Here is a 25,327-nt window from a genome sequence, read left to right on the forward strand (position 1 = left end):
TGAGTGACATCGGGTCTATCAGATAAGGGCTGAGATAGGGCAGAGCCCGTCTCAGACCCCGCTGATAGATCCATTTGCGAACCCCAGGACTGAGATCGCCGCTGTGCCTCGGCAGCAGCGGGACTCGAGCCCTGGGGGACGCGAGCTTCCCGGAAGAAACTCAGCCGGGATCGGAGCGAGCGCATGGACAGCGCCTCGCAATGCACACAGTCAGCACCCTCGAGTGCTGACTGGGCATGCTCCTCTCCCAAACAAACAATGCACAGAGCGTGAGTGTCCCTACCCGAAATAAAACGCGGGCAGGGATGCACACACATTCTGAACTGTTCGCTGGACATAATTGCTTTCAGTGACAAGACAACAATAAATAGACAAAGACAGATTTCACATAGAGCGCTACTGAAGACACAGAAGCTGTTGTTCTCTGGTTTTCAAGCAGGCTTTATAGTTTCCTGGTACGTGACGTCACCCGCATCTGACGTTCCGCCACGCCATTGGGCTGATTTTACATGTGCTTCAAGACATCATCACGCGAAGCGTTCCCCTAGCGTCAATCTCGACGCAACGCGAGTTCCCTTGAAAGGGAACTCCAGATTGGTCAGTTAAGGTCACATGACCGGCTCAGTGTTTACTCACGATGTTGCTGACATCAGGGGAAGCTCCGTTCTGCAGTAGCAGAAGAACGATGTTGAGGTGACCCATGAAAGCCGCCACATGGATCGGTGTGAGACCAGACTAGAGAGAGAGAGAGAAGAACTTAGTCCAGTTATCTAATTATCAGTACGTTTGATGAATAGCTTTCTGAAGAATCAAAACGCTATGAGAGTTCAATCGACTGGAATGTTTCTATACGGGCTTCTGTCAATCATTACACCTGCGGATGAACCTATGAAAGGGAACTGTATGGAATTACTTTTGTGCCAATAATAATGGAACTAATGAACATATAAATTGAAACTAGCTCACATCCACACATGTAAACACAACACTGACGTCTTCACTTCCAGGTCAAGAAGCTGTCAATCAAAAACTCAGTAGCCAATGAGAACACACTGTTGTTAGCCCCGCCCCCGCGAGAGATATGTGCCAGAATGGCGAATGAAAATTTCAGAAGCGTAAATGAAAACTCTGGATTTGAAGACTCATTTGTAAATTCAGATCAGCGAAAGAAAGATGAGAAAACATTTAGCAAAACACGCAGTGTATTAAAAACAGTCAAAAAAAATGTTTGTTTATTTTTCAGTTTCAAAGATATTTTATTCAATTTATACTTTCATTAGTTTCTTGAAAAGTTACGTTCATTATTATTGGCACAGAAGTAATTCCACAGCACTGCAGATTTCTAAACTGATTCTATGCAGACTTAAATCACCGAACTACACCGATAACTAAAACGGTTGTGCTAAAGCGCTGTTCTTCTGGGGAGTGTGTGTTTCTGTGCTCGTACCTCAGTGATGGCTTGAATGAACGCTCCATACTTGATCAAGAGCTCCATCACTTTGACTCTGTTCTTCTTACAGGCGATGTGTAGAGGAGTGAAACCGTTCTGAAAAGATACAAGGTGAAAGATTATAAAAAGCTTTACAGAGGACACAAGCCTCACAGTAATCAGAACGCATGTACCAATGCTCGAGCGTTCGGGTTGGCTCTCTTGTCCAGTAGTAGTTTGGTCACTCGGTAGTGTCCACAGTGGGCGGCGACATGGAGGGCGGTCAGGTAGTCCAGCGTGACATCATCAACAGGCGCCTTGTGCTGGAGCAGGTGTTTGACACACTCCACATGATCACCCTGCGCTGCCATGTGGAGCGGAGATAAACCGTTCTACACAGGGGGAATGGGCAGAAAAAGAAAGAAAGAGAGAAATCACTTTATCATTGATCTTGCGAACACTAAACTGAGCTCTCTTTCACGACTTCTTGCGCTTGAGCCGACAAATTCACACTGTTATGTCAAAAAATAGCGAGTATCCTGGTAGTCGATTATGTCTAAAGTGAACATAAACAGTTGAGATATAAAAGGGAGAGAAATCACTTTATCATTGATCTTGTGTTTGAACCTTGAAACTTTAAGAAGAGAGAAAAGTAAACTGTTGTTGGAAAGCGTTAGGGAACGTTATAATATAAAGAAACCAGGTCCTAAAACACTGGCCAAGCGCCATATGCGAGTAGAAATCAGGGTTGGCGAGTATATGCTAACATTTTTATGAATTGTAAAAAGTGTGCGAACACTAAACTGAGCTCTCTTTCACGTGTTCTTGCGCTTGAGCCGACAAATTCACACTAAGTTATGTCCAAAAATAGTTAGTGTAGTTCGTTTGCAGAGTTTATATTTATTATGATCTTATATTAAAAGATTATGTAAAAGTCCACCTAAATGATGTAAAAGTGTACCTTGGTCCTGGCCAGCATAGGCGCTCCTCTCTCCAACAAGAGCTCCACTGCGGTGTCGTGTCCACTTCTCGCTGCGCAGTGTAGAGGAGTGAGGCCATCCTGCAACACACACACACACACACACCTTCAGGTCACTTCAGTCATTTCATTACAAAGCACTTTGGGACTTTAAACACCTCACACAAACATATGCTATGTCAAATACTTAATCCTTACACACTCAACCACAGTCTCTCTCCTGTGCCTCGTATACTCTGCAGTCATTATTGATCATAACACGGAAAAAGCACTGCTGGAGTCAGAAACAGCAGAGTGTGTGTGTGTGTGTGTGTGTGTGTGTGTGTGTGTGTGTGTGTGTGTGTGTGTGGGATGATGCATCAGACACTGCAGGAGAGAGACTGCAGAAGAAAGGGACAGAACACAGCCAGATGGACTCCACACTGCAGTCAAAATCTGAACAACAACACAGCCGGTCATAGCTTTAATCAGAACACACACACACACACACACACACACACACACACACACACACACACATGAACACACAAACATACAAACACACACACACATGAACACACACACACACACACACACACACACACACACACACACACACACACATGAACACACGCAAACACAAACACACACACACACACACACACACACACACACATACAAACACACACAAACACACACACACACACACACACACACACATACAAACACACACACACACACAGACACACACACACACACACACACACAGACACACACACACACACACGGTGTTTCCCTGGTCTTCCTCTCTCATGTCTGACTGCTAACTGCCTCTGTTATGCGTATTTGTACAAAACTATAAAAATAAAGTTATTACTGACCCTTGTTTTGGCATCAATCTGAGCCCCTCTGTCCAACAGCAGAAGAACCATATTAGTGTTTCCTCTTTTGGATGCAACATGTAGTGGCGTGATCCCATTCTGTTTAGAACAAATTTTTTATAAAAACAATATTATTAAATACGAATTATATCCAATTAAATTCAAAACTTTGATGTTGGCTTGACAAAGCCTCGTCCGAAAGTTTGAAATAACTTGAAGATTTTACTCAAACAAGTCAATAAAATTTTATAATATATTCTAAGAAGTTTTAACAAGTTGTTAGCATATTTTAACACATTATTAACATGTTTAATAAGCTGTTATTAACCTGTTTAACATGATTCACACATTGATAACATGTTTTAGCATGTTGCTAACATAATTTAACACATTGCTAGCATGTTTTAACATGTTACTAGCATAATTTAACACATTGCTAACATGTTTTAACATGTTAGTAGCCTGATTTAACACATTGCTAGCACATTTTAAACGTTGCCAACATGATTTAGCACGTTGTTAGCTTGATTTAACACATTGTTAACATGTTTTTAGCATGATTTAACACATTGCTTACATATTTTAGCATGTTGTTAGCATGATTTAGCATGTTGATAGCATGTTAGCATGTTTTAACATTATTTAACATTGCGTGCATGTTTTAGCATGTTGTTAGCATAATTTAGCATGCTAATATCATGTTTCTATGATTTCACACATGGCTAGCATGTTTTAACTTGTTGCTAGCATTATTTAGCACATTGTTCTATGTTTCAATGTTTCTAACATGATACCACATATACCACATACCAACACAATGTGTTTTAACATGTTGTCAGCTTGATTTAATACATTGCTAGCATGTTTTTAGCATTATTTAATACATTACTTGCATGTTTAGCATGTTGTTAGCATGATTTAGCATTTTGAAAGCCTGTTTCTATGATTTCACACATGGCTAACATAATTTAGCACATTGTTAATATGTTTCTAACATGATGTGCCACATTGCTAACGTGTTTTAACACATTGCGTGCATGTTTTAACATGATTTCACACATGGCTAGCATGTTTTTAGCATGATTTAACACATTACTTGCATGTTTTAGCATTTTGTTAGCATGATTTAACATGCTGAAAGCCTGTTTCTATGATTTCACACATCGTTAGCATTATTTAGCACATTGTTAACATGTTTCTAACATGATGTACCACATTGTTAACATGTTTTAACATGTTGTTAGCTTGATTTAACACATTGTTAACATGTTTTTAGCATGTTTTAACATTATTTAATATTGCATGCATGTTTTAGCATATTGTTAGCATAATTTAGCATGTTAATATCATGTTTCTATGATTTCACACATGGCTAGCATGTTTTAACTTGTTGCTAGCATTATTTAGCACATTGTTCTATGTTTCAATGTTTCTAACATGATACCACATATACCACATACCAACACAATGTGTTTTAACATGTTGTCAGCTTGATTTAATGCATTGCTAGCATGTTTTTAGCATTATTTAATACATTACTTGCATGTTTAGCATGTTGTTAGCATGATTTAGCATTTTGAAAGCCTGTTTCTATGATTTCACACATGGCTAACATAATTTAGCACATTGTTAATATGTTTCTAACATGATGTGCCACATTGCTAACGTGTTTTAACACATTGCGTGCATGTTTTAACATGATTTCACACATGGCTAGCATGTTTTTAGCATGATTTAACACATTACTTGCATGTTTTAGCATTTTGTTAGCATGATTTAACATGTTGAAAGCCTGTGATTTCACACATGGCTAGCATAATTTAGCACATTGTTAACATGTTTCTAACATGATGTACCATTGCTAACGTGTTTTAACATGTTGTTAGCTTGATTTAACACATTGCTAGCATGTTTTTAGCATTATTTAACACATCGCGTACATGTTTTAGCATGTTGTTAGTGTGATTTAGCATGTTGATAGCATGTTTCTATGATATCAGTCATGGCTAGCATGTTTTTAGCATTATTTAACACATCGCATGCATGTTTTAGCATGTTGTTAGCGTGATTTAGCATGTTGATAGCATGTTTCTATGATTTCACACATGGCTAGCATGTTTTAACTTGTTGCTAACATAATTTAGCACATTGTTAGCATGTTTAACATGTTTCTAAAGACAGACCCGTGCAGTGAAGTCCACGGCGGCGCCTCGATTGAGCAACAGCGTCGCCACATTCACGTTTCCATAGTGAGCGGCAATATGCAGCGGCGTGAATCCACTCTGCAAAAACAATCAAAAAAGGGGGCGGGGCACATAACAAAACACATGAGCTGTCCGTCAACATTCCTGCGATGCGTCAGAACCACGTCATGACTTTATCTTGCTCTAATAGACTGCATTAGCATGCAGCAGTCTCAACATGAACGTATTAAAGACAGTTATGAATCTGACTGAGCTCATTGTGCCTTGAAGGGGGCTATAGGCCCGTATGAAGACTTCTGGAAAGAAACCTTGATGACTAACATATAAACACACTTATAAACAGTAAGAGAGGTCAAACTCCTAGACACAGGCATGCAAACAGAAAAATATGACAAAAACGACAAATAAATGAACTCATAAGTCGTTAAAGATTAACAGAACATGAGATAAAGACAAACATTTCAGACGACATTCTGTTTTAATACAATGAAGAAAAAAGGGATAATCATAATCAAAGAAGAAGAACACCAAAGGAAACCTAAAAAGTGCAGTATATAGATCATATCCGTAATAAAATCATGTCTGGACTATAAGAAGGTAAAGATTGTAGAGGAGTTTGAATATGTGAAATTCTTGCCTTACCTTCCCATTCTGAAAGTCACGGTCCGATTTAATGTGAAAACATCATTTACAAAAGTGTGAAGAATATATTGACTGTGTGACACGTTCAAAGCTGGTGCAAAATCAAATATGCGATGCAGCATGCCGTGCAGTGGATTATTTACATTAAAACCTTATGGATAATTCATAAACAAATAGAAATCTGAGAGCGCTCATAATTATAAAGACGACTCACTATCTTAAACTTGATTTTGAAAATGCTTTTATAATATTGCATTGTGCAGTTAGCATTGTCTATGACAATCATTCCATCAATATTAAATATCAATAAAATGCATAATCATATCTAAACATCATAACTGATAATGCTACGACAGTTTAAGAACATTATCTGTTGGATGTATGGATGTTGGAATCCATCTAAACACATTTTAGCACAGGCAATATTATTAAAGAGCTTAATGCAATCACACTAATGCATGCTGGGAGTCAAAGGCAGATTCATGCCACTTGACCTTTACAGTAATGAAATAAATGCGCATGTGACTGGCTTCTCTAGGCTTGTGTGTGTTTCAATAGGCAGCAAGCAAAGCCAGTATAGGACAGTGTTGTGCTGTGCACTGATTAATCTATTTTTCAACATAACTTTATAGGGGCTATATGTAGAATTCAGAAACGCTTGTTATTAGCGCCACCGGTGGCCATTAAGCGAACTGCACTGCACTCGTAAGAGACTGAACGTGATTCAAAGCCCCAATATACAATCTCTTTATTCTTCGCTTAGGGGTAAAAATAAGATTGAAATACGGGACCAGCGGTTTACTGTTAATACTAGCGGGAAAAATCGATCATATATGAATCGCAATTCTATCTTCTAACGATTTGAATCGATTCACAAATTTCAAAAATCGATTTTCTAAAGTGTTACACTTTTTTAACTTCACACTTCTTTAATGCAATCAAAATTAAAATACAATTTTCTGCCTTGCTTTATTACAGAAGACTGTGTAATGATTGTAGTCGGCTTAAAGGACATGTGTATATTGGGTTGACTAAAATGGGAAGAAAAACTAGGTTCACATTTAATTCAGTAGGATTTTTCTTCTTCTTCTAGACCTATTAAACTGTCAACCGCAGTCAAATAAGAAAAGTAACACAAAACATTAAACTTCAATCAAAACTGTGCACATATCGAATCAAAATTTGATTCAAAATCGAGAATCGTTTTTGAATCGACTCATGACCTCAAGAATCGATTTGAATCGAATCGAAAAGATTCCCACCGCTAGTTAATACCGCTGGTCATTTATTTTGAACAGTGTTCGTTAACAATGTTAATATAGATCAGACTATAGTTTGAATGAATCCCTTTTCTTTGCATGACACTGACATTACAGCACAGAATGGCTCTTCCGGTGTTTTCCTGAACATTGTATAAGCATTAGTTTCATGTGTCGTTGAAGGGAAGAGAGGCTTTAGATTATCCAGGCAAAAACGTTCTAGTCCTTCACATAAAAATAGGTTTGGGTCTACAGGCTTTCATAGACAACCTAGGAAGTCAGGGAAGGTCTCGTTTTCTAAGTTTCGTTAAAAGCTGTTCACACATCGGCGATAAAAAAGCGATTAATACATGAAAATTCTTACATATAGCCCCTTTAAGACAATGGACGTAATATATCTTCGATATTTGCATGTAGCACTTACAAACTACATAGCATGAATATTTCAGCTTTTATTTGATATGTTGATATGTTAAAGTGCCCTCACAGCTTAAAAGCGACTATCGGTAAAGACTGAAATATTAATTCATTATGAAGAGGATTATAGATGTTGAGAGGATAGACACTGTCTGGACTATTGAGTCTTCAGCCCATCTCTGATTAGAACAGCTCCATATGTGTAAATTAAACATCATCATCATCAACATCAATCACGACACCAGATATATCTTAAAAACATTCTCATTCAAGTTATTTAATAAATAAAACTGGAATGTGTGACATGACATATGCAAAGGCTTCTGGATGATGCTGTGATGGGACTAGACAGCCATGCAAAGGTCCAAAACAACTAAAAATGCTGAGAAGTTAAAGAACAGAAAAACTCAATTCTTCATGCCAAAAAAGTGGACCAGATATGAATTCAATAAATCAATAGCTTTTTATTTTCCAGAAAATCAGGAACTAGATGAATATCTCTACCTCAGTTGTCCTATTGACCATCATCTGTTGCAGCAAAGACAGGGAAGGAAATAGGTGTGTTATATTTCACTCAAACACATGTTCTCAGAGTCGGCGGCGGCATGCAAAAGCAAGAGGTCTTCATTTTTCTCCGAAGCAAACCACTGTTCTAAACTCGCATCAGATGACGAATGGTATGAGGTCACATGACCACTCAAATCACATTATTTCAGGAATCCCTCCTATTAACACTTTCGGTTGCAGAATGAATAAACCCTTGTAACAAATACGCTTGTGAACGCAGTCGTTTTACAGTCGCAATCTTCGTGTGAATCCAGTGTTTGGGGAAACGCATTACAAGTAACATGAGTAAAGTAATCAGATTACTTTTTCAAGGAACGCAGGAATTTACTCAAATGAATAAAAACAGTGAAATGCAAACTCTGAATATTACACGAAACTGTAATACTTAAATATGTAGAATAATACAAATGTACTTTATGCATTTAATCTCACTTTATTAGCCAATGTCTTTGCTGCTGACTTTCAATGATCCAATTCAACCATAGGAATAAGCAAACATGACTTCAGATGAACATCTCTTTTTTTTTTTATGTAATTTTTTTTAAAAAAAAATTTTTAAGAGTGTTGAACTTTCTTCTTCTGTGTCCCAAACAAAAAAAGTTCCATTTCCTTCAGCCTGAGGCTTATTCATTTCACTTTAGGAGTGTGCCAAAAAATAGATTTGTGTTGTTGTTGTTGTTGTTGTTATAAAACAAACAAACAAGCTCAGCCCAGGTGAGAAAAAGTAATGCAAATGTAATGTAACGCTTTACTTCCCATAAAAGTAACTAAGTAATGCAATTAGTTACTTTTTCAATATTGTAACGCATTACTTTTAGAAGTAACTTTCCCCAACACTGGCTGCATCTAAAACAAAATTACACCTTTAACTATCTTATGACTAAATATTACATCATTTCTATCTTTATATGCATCTATAGGTAAGATATTAAGTATGAACGGAAACTTGCCAATGTCGATAACAGTTATACTTAAATATTATCATTGCATATTGCATATAAGATATCAAATGTCTAAAATTCTGTTTGATTGAATCTTTGAACAACTATTTTGTTTCTTTCAAACTAACACTGGTATACGTACATTCTGAACGCTTTTTCTTTGAACTAAAACGAAGACAGTACTTACAGTCAAAATTGGCCGTGTTTAAAGAAAAATAAATACCTCTGTAAACTAGCATTTCCCCCATAAAACACACACAAGCACACGTCCGATACGCATGCACACTTTCAGGCAAGAGCATGCAGTTTCTGTACATTTACAGAGCATTGAGTTATGATACACACTAAGAAGAGGGAATGTTTTTATAACTGTTAAACATGGAATGGGAAAGTAGATAAAAGAGTGAGACCCGGATAGCGTCGGGATGGGAACACAGGACACAGGCACATTTACACTGGAGAGAGAAACACAGACAGAAGATTTCATCCTGAAACCACTGCAAGTCACACACACACACACACGAGCACACGCAAGAACACTGACAAGATGCCGAATCTTTAAACCATCAGTGCATGCAGAGCAGGGCTTCGAATCTTACAGTGTGAAATGATTCTGAGTCCAATAATGATTTGATACTAATTGGTCCTAACTATACGCCTAAAGGAGTCGTTCACTTCAGAATGAACATTTCCTGATCATTTACTCTCCCCGACGTCATCCACGATGTTCATGTCTTTCTTTCTTCAGTCGAAAAGAAATGAAGGTTTTTGAGGAAAACATTCCAGGATTTATTATTTTTTACTTCGACCCGTTGGACCCCATTGAAGTCACTATATGGAAAGAAACCCTGGAATGTTTTCCTCAAAAACCTTCATTTCTTTTCGACTGAAGAAAGAAAGACATGAACATCTTGGATGACGTCGGGGAGAGTAAATTATCAGCAAATTTTAATCCTGAAGTGAACTAATCCTTTAACAAAAACTACTATTTATTTGAGCATTTCAAGTTGTTTTAATTAAAATACCAGTTATACTCTGTTCTGAAAGTGTGATTCAAACTGCAGTCACATGCAAAACTGACTTCGGATGCCCTTCAAACTATGCACTTTTAAGCTTGAGTCTTCTTTCAGATCAGTAAAGAAGAATGAACATGTTTAAGAACCGTTACAAGAACCAAACGCCATAAAAATCATTCAGTTCCAGTATTGACTGATCGACTGATTCACATCACACTCACTGTCATTACTCATAATCAGGGCTTGACATGAACGTTTCTGCTCACCAGCCACTGTGACCAGTGGTTTTCCAAAGGTACATTTTCACTGGCCACAATTTTGATATCGAAACCATGGGGAAAACTGCCATAGAGATATTTTTAATATTATCTCATAATTTGGCAGCAGGTTTATTAGGCTGCTGTCACTTTAAGACCTGACGCACGGATCCATTATACTGTTTTATATAGCCAATATACTTGGCTTTATGTGCCGCAAAATCTGCAGGAATGAGTAAAATGATGCTCGATACATGCAATCACAAGCCCTGTAACACGGAGAGAGTAGAGAGCGAGAACGCGCAGATTGCATTGTGTATCTATTCTGCGGAAGAGTTTCAGATATTTCTGTATCGATATGTGTGGAAAAAACTATATTTCTGACAACACTAGATTGCACTTAGTTTATTATTTCAGAAAAGTGAAAAATGTATAATATATCAAATTCAACCCGCCAAAGTGGCTATTAGTAACTGTGTTACACGCCACTGCTGAAATACACACACATTTAAAGGGATAGTTCACTTTGAAATTAAATTTCGGTATGTTTTAGCTTACCTGAAGGGCATCCAAGATGTAGGCGTCTTTGTGTCCGCAGTAGTTTCAATTTTGATATTTTTAGGTCAAACCGTTCTAGTCTGACAGTCATATCATGCAGGTCTGTGGTCACTGTCTCAAAGAGCATGCACAGAGTCCAAATTAAACAATTCCCCATCGTAAGTACACATTGATGGCCTAAGACACGAAACGAACGGTTTGTGTGAGAAAACGAACAGTATTTATATCGTTTTTACCTCTTATACACAGCCACGTCCAAGTGATCTGAGGGCGCGGGCGCTTCCTGGTGTGTGTCGTGTGCGCAGACTGGTGCATAGATATATACACTAGACGTCGCCTTGGCTACGGCAGTTCATTGGAACGAATGTCTTTAATGCGACGTCTAGTGTATATATCTATACACCAGTCTGCGCACACGTCACACACCAGGAAGCGCCCGCGCCCTCAGATCACTTGGACGTGGCTGTGTACAAGAGTTAAAAACTCACACTTGTCTTAGGCCATCAATGTGTACTTACGATGGGGAATTGTTTTAATTTGGACTTCTGTGCATGCTCTTTGAGACAGTGACCACAGACCTGCATTATATGACTGTCAGACAAGAACGGTTTGACCTAAAAATATCAAAATTGAAACTACTGCGGAAACAAAGACACCTACATCTTGGATGCCCTTCAGGTAAGCTAAAACATACCAAAATTTAATTTCAAAGTGAACTATCCCTTTAATGTTAATGTCAAGCCCTGCTCATAATCCGTCAACACATCCAAATAAAAATGCTTTTCTGTATATATTTCTGTTCCGCCATATTTACCTTGGACTGAACGTCTGCATTGTGGTCGTTCTGGAGCAGGAGGGCCGCAGATTTGGTGTCGTCTTTCCGGGCCGCGATGTGAAGGGCAGGCAGACGTACTTTACCCTTCGTGTCGTTCTCCAGGAGAATGGACACCACCTGGTTATGGCCTTGCTGGAGGGCGATAGCGAGAGGAGTGAAGCCATCCTGCAAAATCACAAATGGGGAAAACCTTGCATTACGCCAATAATCATGACCGGGGTTTGAAATCAACTTTCGCACTCACCGGAAAATTTGGCTAATAAATTTTAAGTTACCGGCCATTCAGAACTTCTACTAGTCAAAAAATAAAACAAATGAACCAGATTAACTACATCACAGCATCTCCTTCCTCTTTCATCCTCATCCTTTCACCAAAAATGTGTTTTAGGTGGACAGATCAATACAGTACAAAGAAAGTGTAGGATGTTGGAAAATAACAGTCTTTTCTGTTCACCAAATGCTTTTTAATCTTCGCTATTGCTTCAATGCAAATGAACAAGCGCGCCGTTATATGTTGCGTAGTGATGTGTGTGTTCAAATAAGCCAGATATGAGCAGATTCTGCACAATACGCTGTGTTTAATATATCATGATGATCAGTATTTGTGCTAAATCTGCGCAGACACGAACTTCCCCAGAAAAGTGAGTAAACATAATAACACACCAAACTGGCTCGTGATCTGACAGCGTTACTCGCCACATTTGATTTTTACCCGCAATCGGGTGTTCATTTCAAACCCTGATCCTGACATACTCACATACTCGTAGAAAAATAAGAAAAATCAAAAAGCTGTTGGTAGTCAAACAGTTGATGGCAGCCATTGACTTTCATAGTAGGAAAAGAATACTCAATGGCAGTCGTCAACTGTCTGATTACCAACATACTTAAAATTATTTTCTTTTGTGTTAAGAAGCTCATACAGGCTTGGAAAAACTTGAGAATTTTCATTTTTGGGTGAACTATCTGGCCATTGTTGATTTCATTGGTCAACACTTGTCAAGAAAAGTTTACACCTCTTTGATATAGTTTTGAGTAGGGATGCACAATATATCGGCCACCATATCGGTATCGGACGATATATGTTTATTTTTAATGTTATCGTTATCAGCCGATAAGAAAATGTGTCCGATATATTAAAGCTGGTAAATAATGTATTATCTCCTTCAGCTGAGATGCTTAAGATGCGACTGTTCAACATGATGGTTTGAGTTGCTTGAAATATGATTGGAATCACTTCAAAAAAGGAAAATACAGTAAAGCGCAAGTCTGACATATTGGCTACATAAAATGATCATGAGATCATTATAATTGTGTGTTTGGGATGTGAATTTTAATGGTGAGACTTTTGTTTTTGTAATCAGGCTCTAAAAAATTATATAAAAATTTGGATTTAGATTTATCGACCAATATATCGGTTATCGGCTTTCAGATATAAAGAATTATCGGTTATTGGTATTGGCCAAAATGTTCATATCGGTGCATGTCTAGTTCCGAGTTGAGAAATATTATGGATTTGTTTCAGCATTATGTAGCCAATCCGCACTGTGATTGACATGACCAATGAAATCTTTTAAATCAGCCATTATGTGTCAAGAATTTATACCCAACTTCTTGATTACGATAGGGTTACTTTCCAATCCCAATGAGCCTTTAGGCCTAAAACATATAATGCTTTTAGCTGTTAGTACGCATAGCTGGTTGCAATGATAGTGAGAAATATATAAAGTTAAAGTCATACATTTGCAATACAGCCATGCTCCGATTTACCTCTGTTGCGGTGCTCTGGTTTCCACCATTCTCCAGAAGATATCGCACCACATCTAAGTGGTTTTCTTGGGAAGCCATGTACAGGGGAGTGAATCCATTCTGCGGAAGCACAGATTTTTAATGGTTGTTGTTATATTGAGCACTTTTGCATTGATAAACGTCAGACTTGTTCCTACCTGAGATTGTGAATTAATGTCAGCTCCCCTCTTCACCAGGAGCTTCACGACTTCTCCTTGTCCTGCTAGTGAAGCGATGTGGAGAGCTGTGTTTCCTTTCTGTCAGACCAACACACACTATCATCATTTGAGCAGATCGCTCAGACATTGCTCCTTTACAACGTGTCTACACTTTTACTTCCCACAACAGAACAACTGGACTCAGGAACTTTCGCTTTGACGTGTTTAAGTCCCTGATGTACTTTAAGCGGAATCAAAAAACGAACATGACGTCATTTTGATCAAAATCAGACCAAAATTAAGTTCGTTTGGAGGGTTTGAAACAGCTTATCAAAGCCAACTATCCAGAAAAGTTATCTCGTTGGTAAACATATTCAAACTCTCATTGGTCTGTGTGGTGATGATGTAATAGGTGGGTGTGGCTCTGAGGCTCCGCCTTCTTTGACGAGGAAATCTTCTCCGGTTCATTTCTTCTGTTCAGTTCGTCGAGGTTTAATACTGTAAAGCTGCTTGATTGTATAAAGTGCTGTATACATAAACGTGACGTTACTAGTGCCGAATCGCAGAGCTGATACAAACATCCACATCTCTATGATCACATGCTTTCTGAACTGCTGCTTTCTCACCGCTGTCATTTTTGTTGTGTTTATCTTGTTATTGAGAGGAAAGCAGTAAAAGTTTAATGTAATACAACCTAGTGTGTTTATGATTATGATAATAAATCAAAATAATATGATAACAAATACCAGTTTGCAACTTCAAGCAGCATAATGAACAGAATAATGGAAAACAAAGATTGCACAGCTAAAATAACTGGAAGTGACTGACACTGGAAGCTGGTCACGCCCGCTCTTACGTTAAAAATATGATGGAAATACTTTATTTCCTTTATTTTCCACTTTAGATATTCTACTATCTATCTATCTACTTGTCAACTTCATGTCAACTAAAGGTCCTTGCACACTAAGTCCGTATTTGTCATCCTAAAAATGTATTAATCCATTGCGGAAATAAACGAAAAACAATACAAAATGGCGTCTTCAAGCAGTGAGTTTCTCTTCTTAAAAAGAGAAAAAGAAAGAGGAAATGTTGGGCTCATCCAATCCTGAGATTGTGTAGAGAGGAAGAAGAGTTCGCTGCGGGATTATCCCGAGAGATTCAAAGTTTACTTCAGGATGTCAGTGGCTCAGTTTGATGCTTTGCTAGTGATATTGGAGCCACATATTAAAAAGAAGACCACCAATTTCCGTGAACCAATTGATCCTGAACAGTTTTTGATTTTGACATTCGCTTGTACGGTGGCTCTGAATGATCAAAACACCACTTAAGATGCATGCTACGGATGCAAAAAATGCAGAAAATTTTACTTTTTTATGACAGACGAGAATTTCGGACTCAGTGAGCAAGGACCTTAACTGTAATTAGAGTATTAATAGACTGTACGGTTTGGGTTCGGGTAAGTAGAATAAGTTGACGTAGTTGCAAAGTTACTTATAGTCAGTAGAATGTCTTCAAAATAAAGTGTTAGCTGATATTAAGCACAGTCTACTAATAACCTAATGACTGCTAGCTGACATGTAGCTGCAAAGCTACTTATCGTAGAATGTCTAAAGTTGAGTATCGAAACAAAGTGTTTCCAAATTAAACATTGAATCATTACAGTGGGTCTAGTCTTTCGACCTGTTTGTTTCCTAGATTTGAATCAGGTCTGCTCTGTTGGAGTAGAATTGGCAAAGAAACCTAAAAATGTGGTCTTAAAACTCCAGATGTCGGTATTGCAGGATTATGCTACTGGATCTAACACTGGGCTCAAGTTGTGTTCGCTTTGGCCAGACTCACACTTAAGGGTTCGTACAGGTACTGTAAAGTGAAATTCCAGGACTTTCAAGGACTTTTCAAGCACTACTTTTGAGGTTTTCAATGACCTCAATCAGAGATCTCTCATCAAACAATATCTTTATTAGCTTTCAAATTCTAAAAAAGGTAAATAGATAAAGTGCAGCAGATGCAATGACTTTAACCATTGAAACAATACTATGACAAAGATATCGAAACTTAAACTTGAAACTTGAAAGCTATATCATATATGTGGATATTTATGAGCAATATCATTCTCATAGCCATGTGAAATGGCTCTATATCTATATTAGATGGGCTGCAGCGTTCATTTTGTGTGAAAAGATTGTTTTATCAATAAAATTAAACACACAATTAATTTCACATATATTGTCTTTAAGTACCTTAAAGTACCTTTTCATAAATATGGCTGTTCTCCAGGACTTAAATTTCAAAAAGTCAAACTCGAGCTTTTAAAGCACCTTGTACAAACCGTGTAACATTAAAGTGCTCTCCATCAGCTCCATTCATGTTTTCCTCGAGGAACTTTACCTTAGTAGCCGAATCAACCGGAGATCCTCTTTCCAGCAGCTCCTGGACCAGATCCATGTGTCCTTCCTTCGCTGCCAAGTGCAAAGCGTTGAGGCCATTCTGTGGAGGTCAGAGACAGAACAAACTCGTCATTCTCGACCAAACCAAGCAGAAAATGGAAGCAATGCGACAGGGGAAAGAAGACTGAAGAATACCTCCTCATCCATTCCCAAGGTAACGTCTTTGAGATTGCTTATTAAGAAGAGTTAAGATTCCCAAAAGTTGCTGAATGTCAGGTTTATCCTGTTAACTGTCTGTCAGAGCAATGTTCAGTCTCCGAAGTGTGTTTTATAGAGAGGTATTAAATAGTACAGGAGCGTTGCAAGCTAACAGCCGATATCTAATGCTGGCTTCTTTAAAGGTCAGTGCAATCTTAAAATCACATGTGGATCTTTGGCAGCCAATCACTGATGCAGTTCGAAGTCTTACTTTCTGCGACTCGCTTTCCAAAACCTAATCTGGAAAACACAGCATGCTTTCATTGTGTCATTATTTAGAGATAGACTACCTGTGGACATACCGACCCCTTCTTTATGACTATTGTATATTATATCCATTGTTTATTTTAATAGAAAAGCAATCAAAACTAGAAAATAACGCAAATGTAAGCATGTAGAGAATATGAATTACTTGAACATGCATAAAAAAAAACATTCAAAGTCCCCCCTGTAGTCAATCATTTTCTGCTTAAAACTCCTCTTTAATCACCAAAATGACATATTTAAAAGTTTTTTCCTTGAAAAAATGGACTTCATGCCTAATAACCGCTTGAATGTAACTCGACACCCTTGCTTCATTTAGTATTCGCGGCTCTATGAATATGCAAATGAGCCCCGCCTCCACTCACTCCCTCAGCTCAGAGATCCACTGGTTGACGATCACACGTTGATCTGATTGGTTACAAGGTAGTTTGTGACGTCAGAAACACCAGCGATTTCAAAGCGTGTTTTTGAGACTGTCTTTGGTTCACTGCAGTTTTAAGGAGAAATCCTCAGCAATGCTGTCGACTTATGAATTTACACATGGTTTGTCTTAAAGCATATTAAAAACACCACATAGACACATAAACAACATTAAACGCTGTAGTTTCACCACAGGGGGACATTAACACTTTCCCCATGTGCTCCTCTCAATCACACGCCGAGCCGAATGACGAGTAATTGAATATATCATGTAAACACTGCAAACGGTCCTCTAGACCCAGCGCTCGGCTCAACTTACAACCAGCTCGTCTTACGCCACCCTTCTCTAATATTGCACCAAATTACAAATATAGTTTGTGATATTTAAACAGTCCTGCCCAATACAATTCGTTTAAAGTGTGTACAGAAGTAACACATATAAATGTAAAATTATCGCTCATCTAAAACAACGGTTTGTTTTCATGTTACTTCACTCAAAAATAAAAACTCTGTCATCACTGACTCGCCCTCACATCTCTGCAAACCTGAACAGCTTACTGTCTTCCGCAGGACAAGACATTTATCTATTGTTTCTATTGTTTTTGTCCATACTGTTCAGTGAAAGTCAATGGGGACCAAAACTTTAACAATTTATTGAGACATTTTAAATGATTATTACATTTAACAAACAAATACAACAACAAACAAGCAAAAAGCGCTGAAATATATAAAGATACAATTATTATTATAGATTTTGTTATTTGTTTATTTTTTAGGGTCATTAATAGAGATTTGGTTTCTGCATCACAAAAATAAAGTGTGATTCAACAAATAAAATGAAAGGGATGAAATGAACCGTTTGAACTCCTGGATCACAGAAAGTCTTTTCAGAACGACTGATTGCGATCACATGACCAAAATATTTTTTCTTTAAAGTACTCCCGATAATCGGTTTACCGATACTTTTCTTTTAACTGATAAATACGGGAGTTTTGTGTTCACACGTCACAGGTAAAGTAACTTGACTCCCTTAATTCGCCAATTAATAATTAGCAAAATCAGTAAAAAAAATACATATATTTTTGGACGTTTTAGAAAATCGTACGGTTTTTTACGATTATTTCTACATGCTGCTTTATTTATTACCTGTTTGTTTGCCTGATCAAATCTTTTACTTAAAAAAGACACTTCACTTTCTTTTTGCACTCTTTCTGTTTATTGGTGGAGTGTTTTGTTTAGTATGCAAAAAAAAGGAGGGAGTGAAACTACAGATATTACAGTATTGACAAAAGTGTTAAATAAGACCGTTTGTTCAGTGCTGTTGTTATCATTGTGTCCAAAATAGAAAAAAACACAATAAATATCGGTTCTGCACATGAACATGCAAATATGTATCGGTACGGTTATGACAAATCTGATATGTTTTACATTTCAAACAAAGATTTTAGCATCTAGGGAACATTCACATTTTGGAAAAACTCCATTACAATTTTTACTCGATGAAACTGATAATCAATGAGTTCACTCAAGCCTGTTCAGAGAGACTGTCAGCTCAATGACAGAACAGCTTTCACTGAGATATTAATATCTGGCTGTCGTTGCCCTTTATGAAAGGCTTTTCACGTGCTAATTCTTCTCTTAAAAGCTCTGTTTGGGAACGCTCACAGATATCTCAATATCTCAGACCCCTGAAACACAGGCTCAACTATGTAATATTTTCTGGCCTCTTCAGTTTTCAAAACTGCAGAACAAAAGGTTATATAAGACTGGAATCTCTACTTATAAACCATTTGAAGAGTCCCTGCTGAATAAACAGGTAAACCTGCTACTGGTTTTACACGGTTTTACACTGGTTTTACACGGACAGTAGTCTATTAGAGGTGTGTTCCCCAAAAGCATCGCTAGCCAACTATGGTCGCAAGTTCTGTCGTTATCAGCAGTTCAACGAGTCGTGTTTCCCGAAACCATCGTTACAACGAACATTCGCGAACAGCATCGCAGAGTTGTGTGTTTGGAGCGACAGATCTCGACCTGTGGTTAGAAGAAGAGTTTCTCGTTTTTAGAACATGTGGACTCAATAAATCCTGATCTTGAGCAAAATAAGCACGCTGACATTCGTCTTTTATTTAGATTACATACAAATATCAATTACGTCTTTTAGTTTGTCAAGAGATTTAAAGCAAGAGTGCGCATGTGTGAACGTGATCTAGAACGTGAGAACGAGTCTAATTGAATCTGGAAATAAAGCGAAATAACTGATAAAAATGAGAAATAGTCCTCAGATGCATGTCTGTAATTTATAGCGAAACATCTAGCGTTAATTCGTTCTCAAACAGTTTCATTAAAATAAGTTATTACTCCAACATGTGCATGACGTCATTAACTAACGTGGTTGAACGACCATTTTGCGACAATACGGTTTAAGGAAACAGTCGTGACTCGCTAGTTGATTTCTTCAACGATACATCGGACTAGAAGTGAAGCAGCGAGTTACAGCGTTTATGGGAAACACACTCCAGTAATGTGGGCTGGAGTTTCTGATGCTGTCTTTGGGCTTCACAGAACTGTCCACACTCATATACATCACAGTCATGACATGTGCTCATCTCAAGAGTAGGAGGAATATGCCTGAAGACTTATCCATTTTCAAGTCTTTATGTTTCCCCTTTCATGTTGCGTTCTTTCACTTCCAGCTTTTAAAGGGTAACTAAACCCCTGGTTAGAGCCTGACTCCACCCACTGGCAATTTTTGAAAAATGCTGGAAAAGTAGGCAGAGCCCAGTGGAGAGGGGGCGTGCATCTGAGACGTATCTCTCTGCAGGCAAGGGCATGGTTAGCTGGTACTCTCTGATGTCAGAGGGTACCACAACTTCCAATAGGAAAATTCAACTGCAGTAGCCACTGTTCAACCTGAAGAGGGCAGCACTCAGACGTTTTTACACCATATTTTGTAAAATTAAAACACTTTAAACACAAATGTCAAAAAAATTACTAGAATAAATGATCAGCACTAATAAAGCCCCATTCTTACAGATCATTAACTAAAAAAAGTTGGTTTAGGGTTTAGTTACCCTTTAATGTTGTTTATGTGTCTATGTGGTGTTTTTAATATGCTTTAAGACAAACCATGTGTAAATTCATAAGTCGACACCATTGCTGAGTTTACCACGGTAGTTAAGCCGCGAGTTACGCCGCTGTACGGGAAACACACCGGTGATTGACTACTTTGACTGGTGGGGTCAAGGTCAACCTAACACCACCATCTGCTATGCTAACCTAAACAACATGCTAGCCAAAGGAGAAAACCAAAGGACATTTGATACCACAGAGCGAATGGTCCATGTGTGTGTTGTATACGCTCTACACACACACTGTTGCCACAGCAGAGCTGTTAACTAGCTTAGCACGAGGAAGGCACTTGATAACTGCGCTCCTGAAATAGCAGCAAACACACGAGTGTGTGACGAAGCAGCGAGAAACCAGAGGCATGAAATAGTGTACAGTCAACATTTGGTTCAACAACATGGAAGATGAAACAGCATAAGTTGCTGCATGATCATTGGTAGATTTTTGATAAAATCTGAGATATTTCTGTCCCTCCATTGACAAGCTACGCAACTACCACTTTCAAGGCCCAGAAAGGTAGTAAAGACATCATTAAAGTAATCCATGTGACTCGTGAACGAGCGTTGGATATTAATATTTTGTAAACAAAGCACTCACGCAATATATTACACATTTTTGCTTTAAAAACGTTTGTGAGAATGGTTGCAGTGACCCAGTTTTTCTGACACTATTGCGTGTTTGTTCTATTTAGAGGTCTATCTGTAAAAGGTTAAAAATGTCTTTTTAATCTAATAATCTACACAAAATCCTCTTAAATTAAACTCCAGTCGACTTTGTCTGGAAATACTGGTTTGCCAAAGTAAATACTTCTAGTACACAATCTCTATTACAATGTGGGGGCGGGGGGGGGGGGGGAGATTTTCTCAAATAATTACCCGAAATAATTACATTAAATTAAACGTAAAATCAAATGTAGAAGCAACTCAGAAAAATATTATTTTAGATTGTAGTTACTGAGCGATCTGTTGCTGGATTGTCGTGAACTCCCCTGCTAGTGTTTATGGCTGTACATAACAAATAATATCTTTAATATGATTGATCATATTACAATATGACTGCAACATGAAAAACAAAGTCCCAGGAACTACAGGAGTTACAGCCAGACATAGCAGTGTCCAGATGTCACGTCCGGCCTGGGAAAACTGACATCTTCACCCTTTATTAAAATTATTAAAATGAGAATTTAGTAATCATATTGTGTAGTTGTGCTTGGAGTCGATTTATTTATTTGTGATAATGAAACATGCCAAATTGTGCGACATAAGTTTTGTCCAGGCTGTCATACACAGAAATGATGATGAGCACATGCAAAAACAAGAGAGAACCAATGAAATATTAAAGGGGTCATATAATGGTACATGCACTTTTACAAGTTGATTGTACTGAAGTGTGTGTTGGCAGTGCCTGTACACAACCATCATAAAATGATAAAAATCCATCCAGTGTTTTTTTTTTAAATCTCCTTATATGTTTTCCCCATCTCAAATCAAGCCGTTCGATCTTGTGACGTCACACAGTCGGACGCCCCTCCCACGATTGTTGATTGACAGCAGCGTTTCAACACAGACCCGCCCTCGCTCGTGAGCGAGCTGTCAATCAAAGTCCGCATTGTTGATACGCTGGTGCAGAATGGCGTCTGAACGATTGTGGTGTTCTGCTCTCGGGTGTAATGAGGAACACAGCATCATTTTGATGTTCCTAAACCCGAACCGCTGAAGACGCTGTGGCTGAGTTTGTTTTCGAAGGGAATATTCCCCACGATCAACAGCAATGCTTTCATGTTTGCGCGAATCATTTCACACACCAGACCGCTTTATGAAGGAGGATTAGTATAAAGCTGGTTTTGCTAAGAAGCTGCTCCTGAAAAAAGGATCGGTACCAACTATTCGTGTTCCTGCTGAACCTCCAGAAGAAGAAGTGAGTGTAATGTTTTATTAACCTTTATATTAATCTTTGCAAATCGCTCGCACGCTTCATGATGAGTGCGGCTAAGGTTTACACTCAGGGTACATTAAAACCTGTAGCTGTAGTTTGCCTTTAGTGCCAAATAACTTTATCAGATAAACACCAAGTTTAGTGTTTTGTTCTTCCCTCATGTTTAAAATATTGTCTTATATTTTGATGGTTTGATTGAACTTGTAGGGTCTTTAAAAACAAGTATCCCCTCCGAACATCACTTTTGATGATGCTTTTCCCACACTAGACCTAGACCGTGTTAGAAATTCCCGTAGGAAACCAGTTCCCATTTCTGTGTGATTTTGACAGCTTTTACACGCACCTGATTACAAGTGCTGATGTCGACTCCAGTCTTCAGGAACTCCACAACCTTGTCGATATTCCCAGCTCTCGCGGCCCGAAGGAAACTGGTGTTGCTGTCCGACTGGAGAAAGAAGAACAGCATCATCAGTACAGGTGCACATCGTTCAGTTTATCTCTAAATGACTAGAGTTTACTGATACTGTTAACAAGATGAACAAGGCCTGAAAGGCACAACGCTGAGACCAGGTTGATGAAAAAACACTTTGCAAGCTCTATAAAACTGCAGTGCGCCATTAATACCTCAGCAGAAATCCTTTAAAGCGCTGATGATGAGTGAAGAACAGTGTGTGTGTGTGTGTGTGTGTGTGTTTATAAGCAAAAATGGTTACAGACGTACATGTATTTTTGGCTGAGTCAGAATATGCACACTATTCATTCTAAATATGCAAGATTAGAATGAATATATGCTAAATCATAATACTTCAAAATGAATATCACTGTGTTCAGAACAATTATTGCACTGTTTACTACCGGATTTTCAAATACTTTCTTGCTTCAAATCAAAGTTTGTAACGCTGTGATTCTCCTCATAGATGGGTTTGTTTGGTTCATTGCTTATAATGACTTTTTTTAAATCCCTATGGAATGGAAAAAAACTTCCCGGACCAACAGCGTTAAAGAAGTGGGGCGGAATCTAATGCACAAAAAGTTGAATACAAGTGTGGAAATAAGGATGCTTTGTGATTAATACAGAAACTGTAACTGTATACTATACAAAATGTCGTATGACTCGTCTCTCCTGTCAGATCTGAGAGTGATGTAATATGTTTGTGTCTGAAGAGTCTCTTCTGTCTGTCTTACACTGAGCCGGTCCCTGTTTATGATCCCTGGATAGAGGAGGTTTCTCGGGATAACACTCGGGAGAGTTGGGTGCGTGCTGAGAGAGATTTCTCTTCATATACGAAATGTTGTTTGCTTTGATGTGCTTTCAGGCGGGTGTATACGTTTATAATCTTTAACCACATTATTAATTTGATCAAATGCTTAAAGATCCCATGAAATCAATCAAATGCTGAATTTTGCAGATTTTAGATTTAAGTGCTATTATTATTATTATCTGTATGTTAATAATGTAGAATGTAAAAATGTAGAGCACTTCTGAAAGTTGGACTATTTAATGAACTTTTTGCAGATATTTTAAATGCTTTTATCTACTAAGAAATAAAGACCAAACTATTGATGACATTGGCCCTGTTTACAGCTGATGAGTTTTGGTCGATCGGATCACAAGTGGACGACGGAGACATAGGGCTCTATTTTAACGATCTGAAGCGCAAGTATCAAACGCGAAACACAAGTAACTTTGTGGGCGGATCTCGGGCGCTGTTGCTATTATACCGGCGGGATAAATGACTCTTGCGCCCGACGCAAATCTAAAATGTGTTGGTCTGAAGTCGCTTCATTACTCATAGGTGTGGTTTGGGCGTAACGTGAAATAAACCAATCAGAGCGTCATCTCACATTCCCTTTAAGAGCAGACGCGCTTGTTCCATGGCGGATTGATATTATAACGGCGGATTTGCCAGGAGTGGTTCACAGCCGAGGAGACCGGCGTTCTCGTCAGGGCCGTAAAACACAGAGAAGTGACATTGGGGATGGAGAAACACACCCAGATCAGCTTCGGTTAAACAGGCGTATGATAATTTGGGTAAATGTGTAAGCTAGATTTATGCCTATTTTTCACATCTTCATGGACACCACAATGATTTCCCTCGTGTGGTAATATTTTTCCTTGTAATTATGTATGGTTTGCAACAATGTGAACTGCTGCGTCTGTGTGTAGATGGGAGAAGCAAAGTGTGTGTGTGTTGTGCACACGCTACATTATGGCCAAGCATGCGCCCTTAAAATAGCCTCTGAATAACCGACGCTGACTTTAGACGAGGTTTCTCCTGGTCAGTGGCGGGATTGTTTTCTGAAACTGCAAAATAGCACCAGGGAACGTTTGCGCCGGAACACGCCTCCTCTTTTCCCTGAACCGCCCCCGGGAGCACAAGTTCATTCCCTAATTTACCGACGTGCATCTGTGGAGGGAAAAGTCGCGTTTACACCTGGTGTTTTAATCCGACTCGACCTGATTTCTTCGAGATTAGGGTCTATAGGCGGGTAAATTTATGTTTTTTTCAGATTTTTTGATCTAATGGACTAAATAAGCTTGTGCAATTTACATATGAACACGACCGGAGACAACGGAAAAACATAGGGAGAGCATCAGCTTTAGTTTCTGCTCTGACAGACGCAAGACCAGCCGAACGCTGTGAGTGTGTGTTAGAAATCAGGAATGGAGAGAGAACATTGTGATTGGTGCATTTTTAATCTTCAGCCGAAGTTTAAATCCCATCTGTCTAGCGCGCTTCCCATAATGTGTAAGCGTTTGGTCAGTAGGCGTAGAGAGGGACGTCTTTAGTGGCTGTTTGAACACATTAAACCACATGAGCATCTACACAACGAAAGCAATCCCTCTGGAAGTGGAGGAAAGTGGACAAGCTCAAAACATAATAGAGCCCGTTTACACCTGTGTTTAGTGGCGTCCACTGGTGACCCGACTGACCAAGGCAAGTTTATTTATAGCACATTTCATACACTATGGCAATTCAAAGTGCTTTACAGAAAGGAATTAAAATAATCACAAAATAAAAGCAAGGA

At 38.5% G+C, this 25,327-nt stretch overlaps 2 protein-coding genes across 16 annotated transcripts in view; both read right to left on the minus strand.

The window, feature by feature from the left end:
• Positions 1-25,327, minus strand: part of ank2b (ankyrin 2b, neuronal) — a 114,520-nt gene that overhangs the window by 72,393 nt on the left and 16,800 nt on the right. For 11 of the 15 annotated variants that reach the window (XM_079864973.1, XM_079864970.1, XM_079864966.1 and 8 more), the window contains exons 2-13: positions 22,641-22,742; positions 16,296-16,394; positions 13,908-14,006; positions 13,732-13,830; positions 11,944-12,129; positions 8,295-8,318; positions 5,452-5,550; positions 3,269-3,367; positions 2,391-2,489; positions 1,624-1,821; positions 1,448-1,546; positions 637-735 (exon numbers count right to left, since the gene is read on the minus strand). In XM_079864973.1, coding sequence (XP_079721099.1) covers positions 637-735; positions 1,448-1,546; positions 1,624-1,821; positions 2,391-2,489; positions 3,269-3,367; positions 5,452-5,550; positions 8,295-8,318; positions 11,944-12,129; positions 13,732-13,830; positions 13,908-14,006; positions 16,296-16,394; positions 22,641-22,742 — 1,302 coding nt within the window. The remainder of the gene's footprint in view (positions 1-636; positions 736-1,447; positions 1,547-1,623; positions 1,822-2,390; positions 2,490-3,268; positions 3,368-5,451; positions 5,551-8,294; positions 8,319-11,943; positions 12,130-13,731; positions 13,831-13,907; positions 14,007-16,295; positions 16,395-22,640; positions 22,743-25,327) is intronic. The other 4 variants (XM_079864971.1, XM_079864960.1, XM_079864965.1 and 1 more) reach the window with 1 other exon arrangement.
• sdcbp (syndecan binding protein (syntenin)) overlaps positions 1-25,327 on the minus strand; it is a 261,455-nt gene that overhangs the window by 12,215 nt on the left and 223,913 nt on the right. The gene's annotated exons all lie outside the window — the stretch shown is intronic.

This window comes from Squalius cephalus, assembly GCF_949319135.1.
Source record: "Squalius cephalus genome assembly, chromosome: 3".
In the NCBI taxonomy this organism is placed as follows: Eukaryota; Metazoa; Chordata; class Actinopteri; order Cypriniformes; family Leuciscidae; genus Squalius; species Squalius cephalus.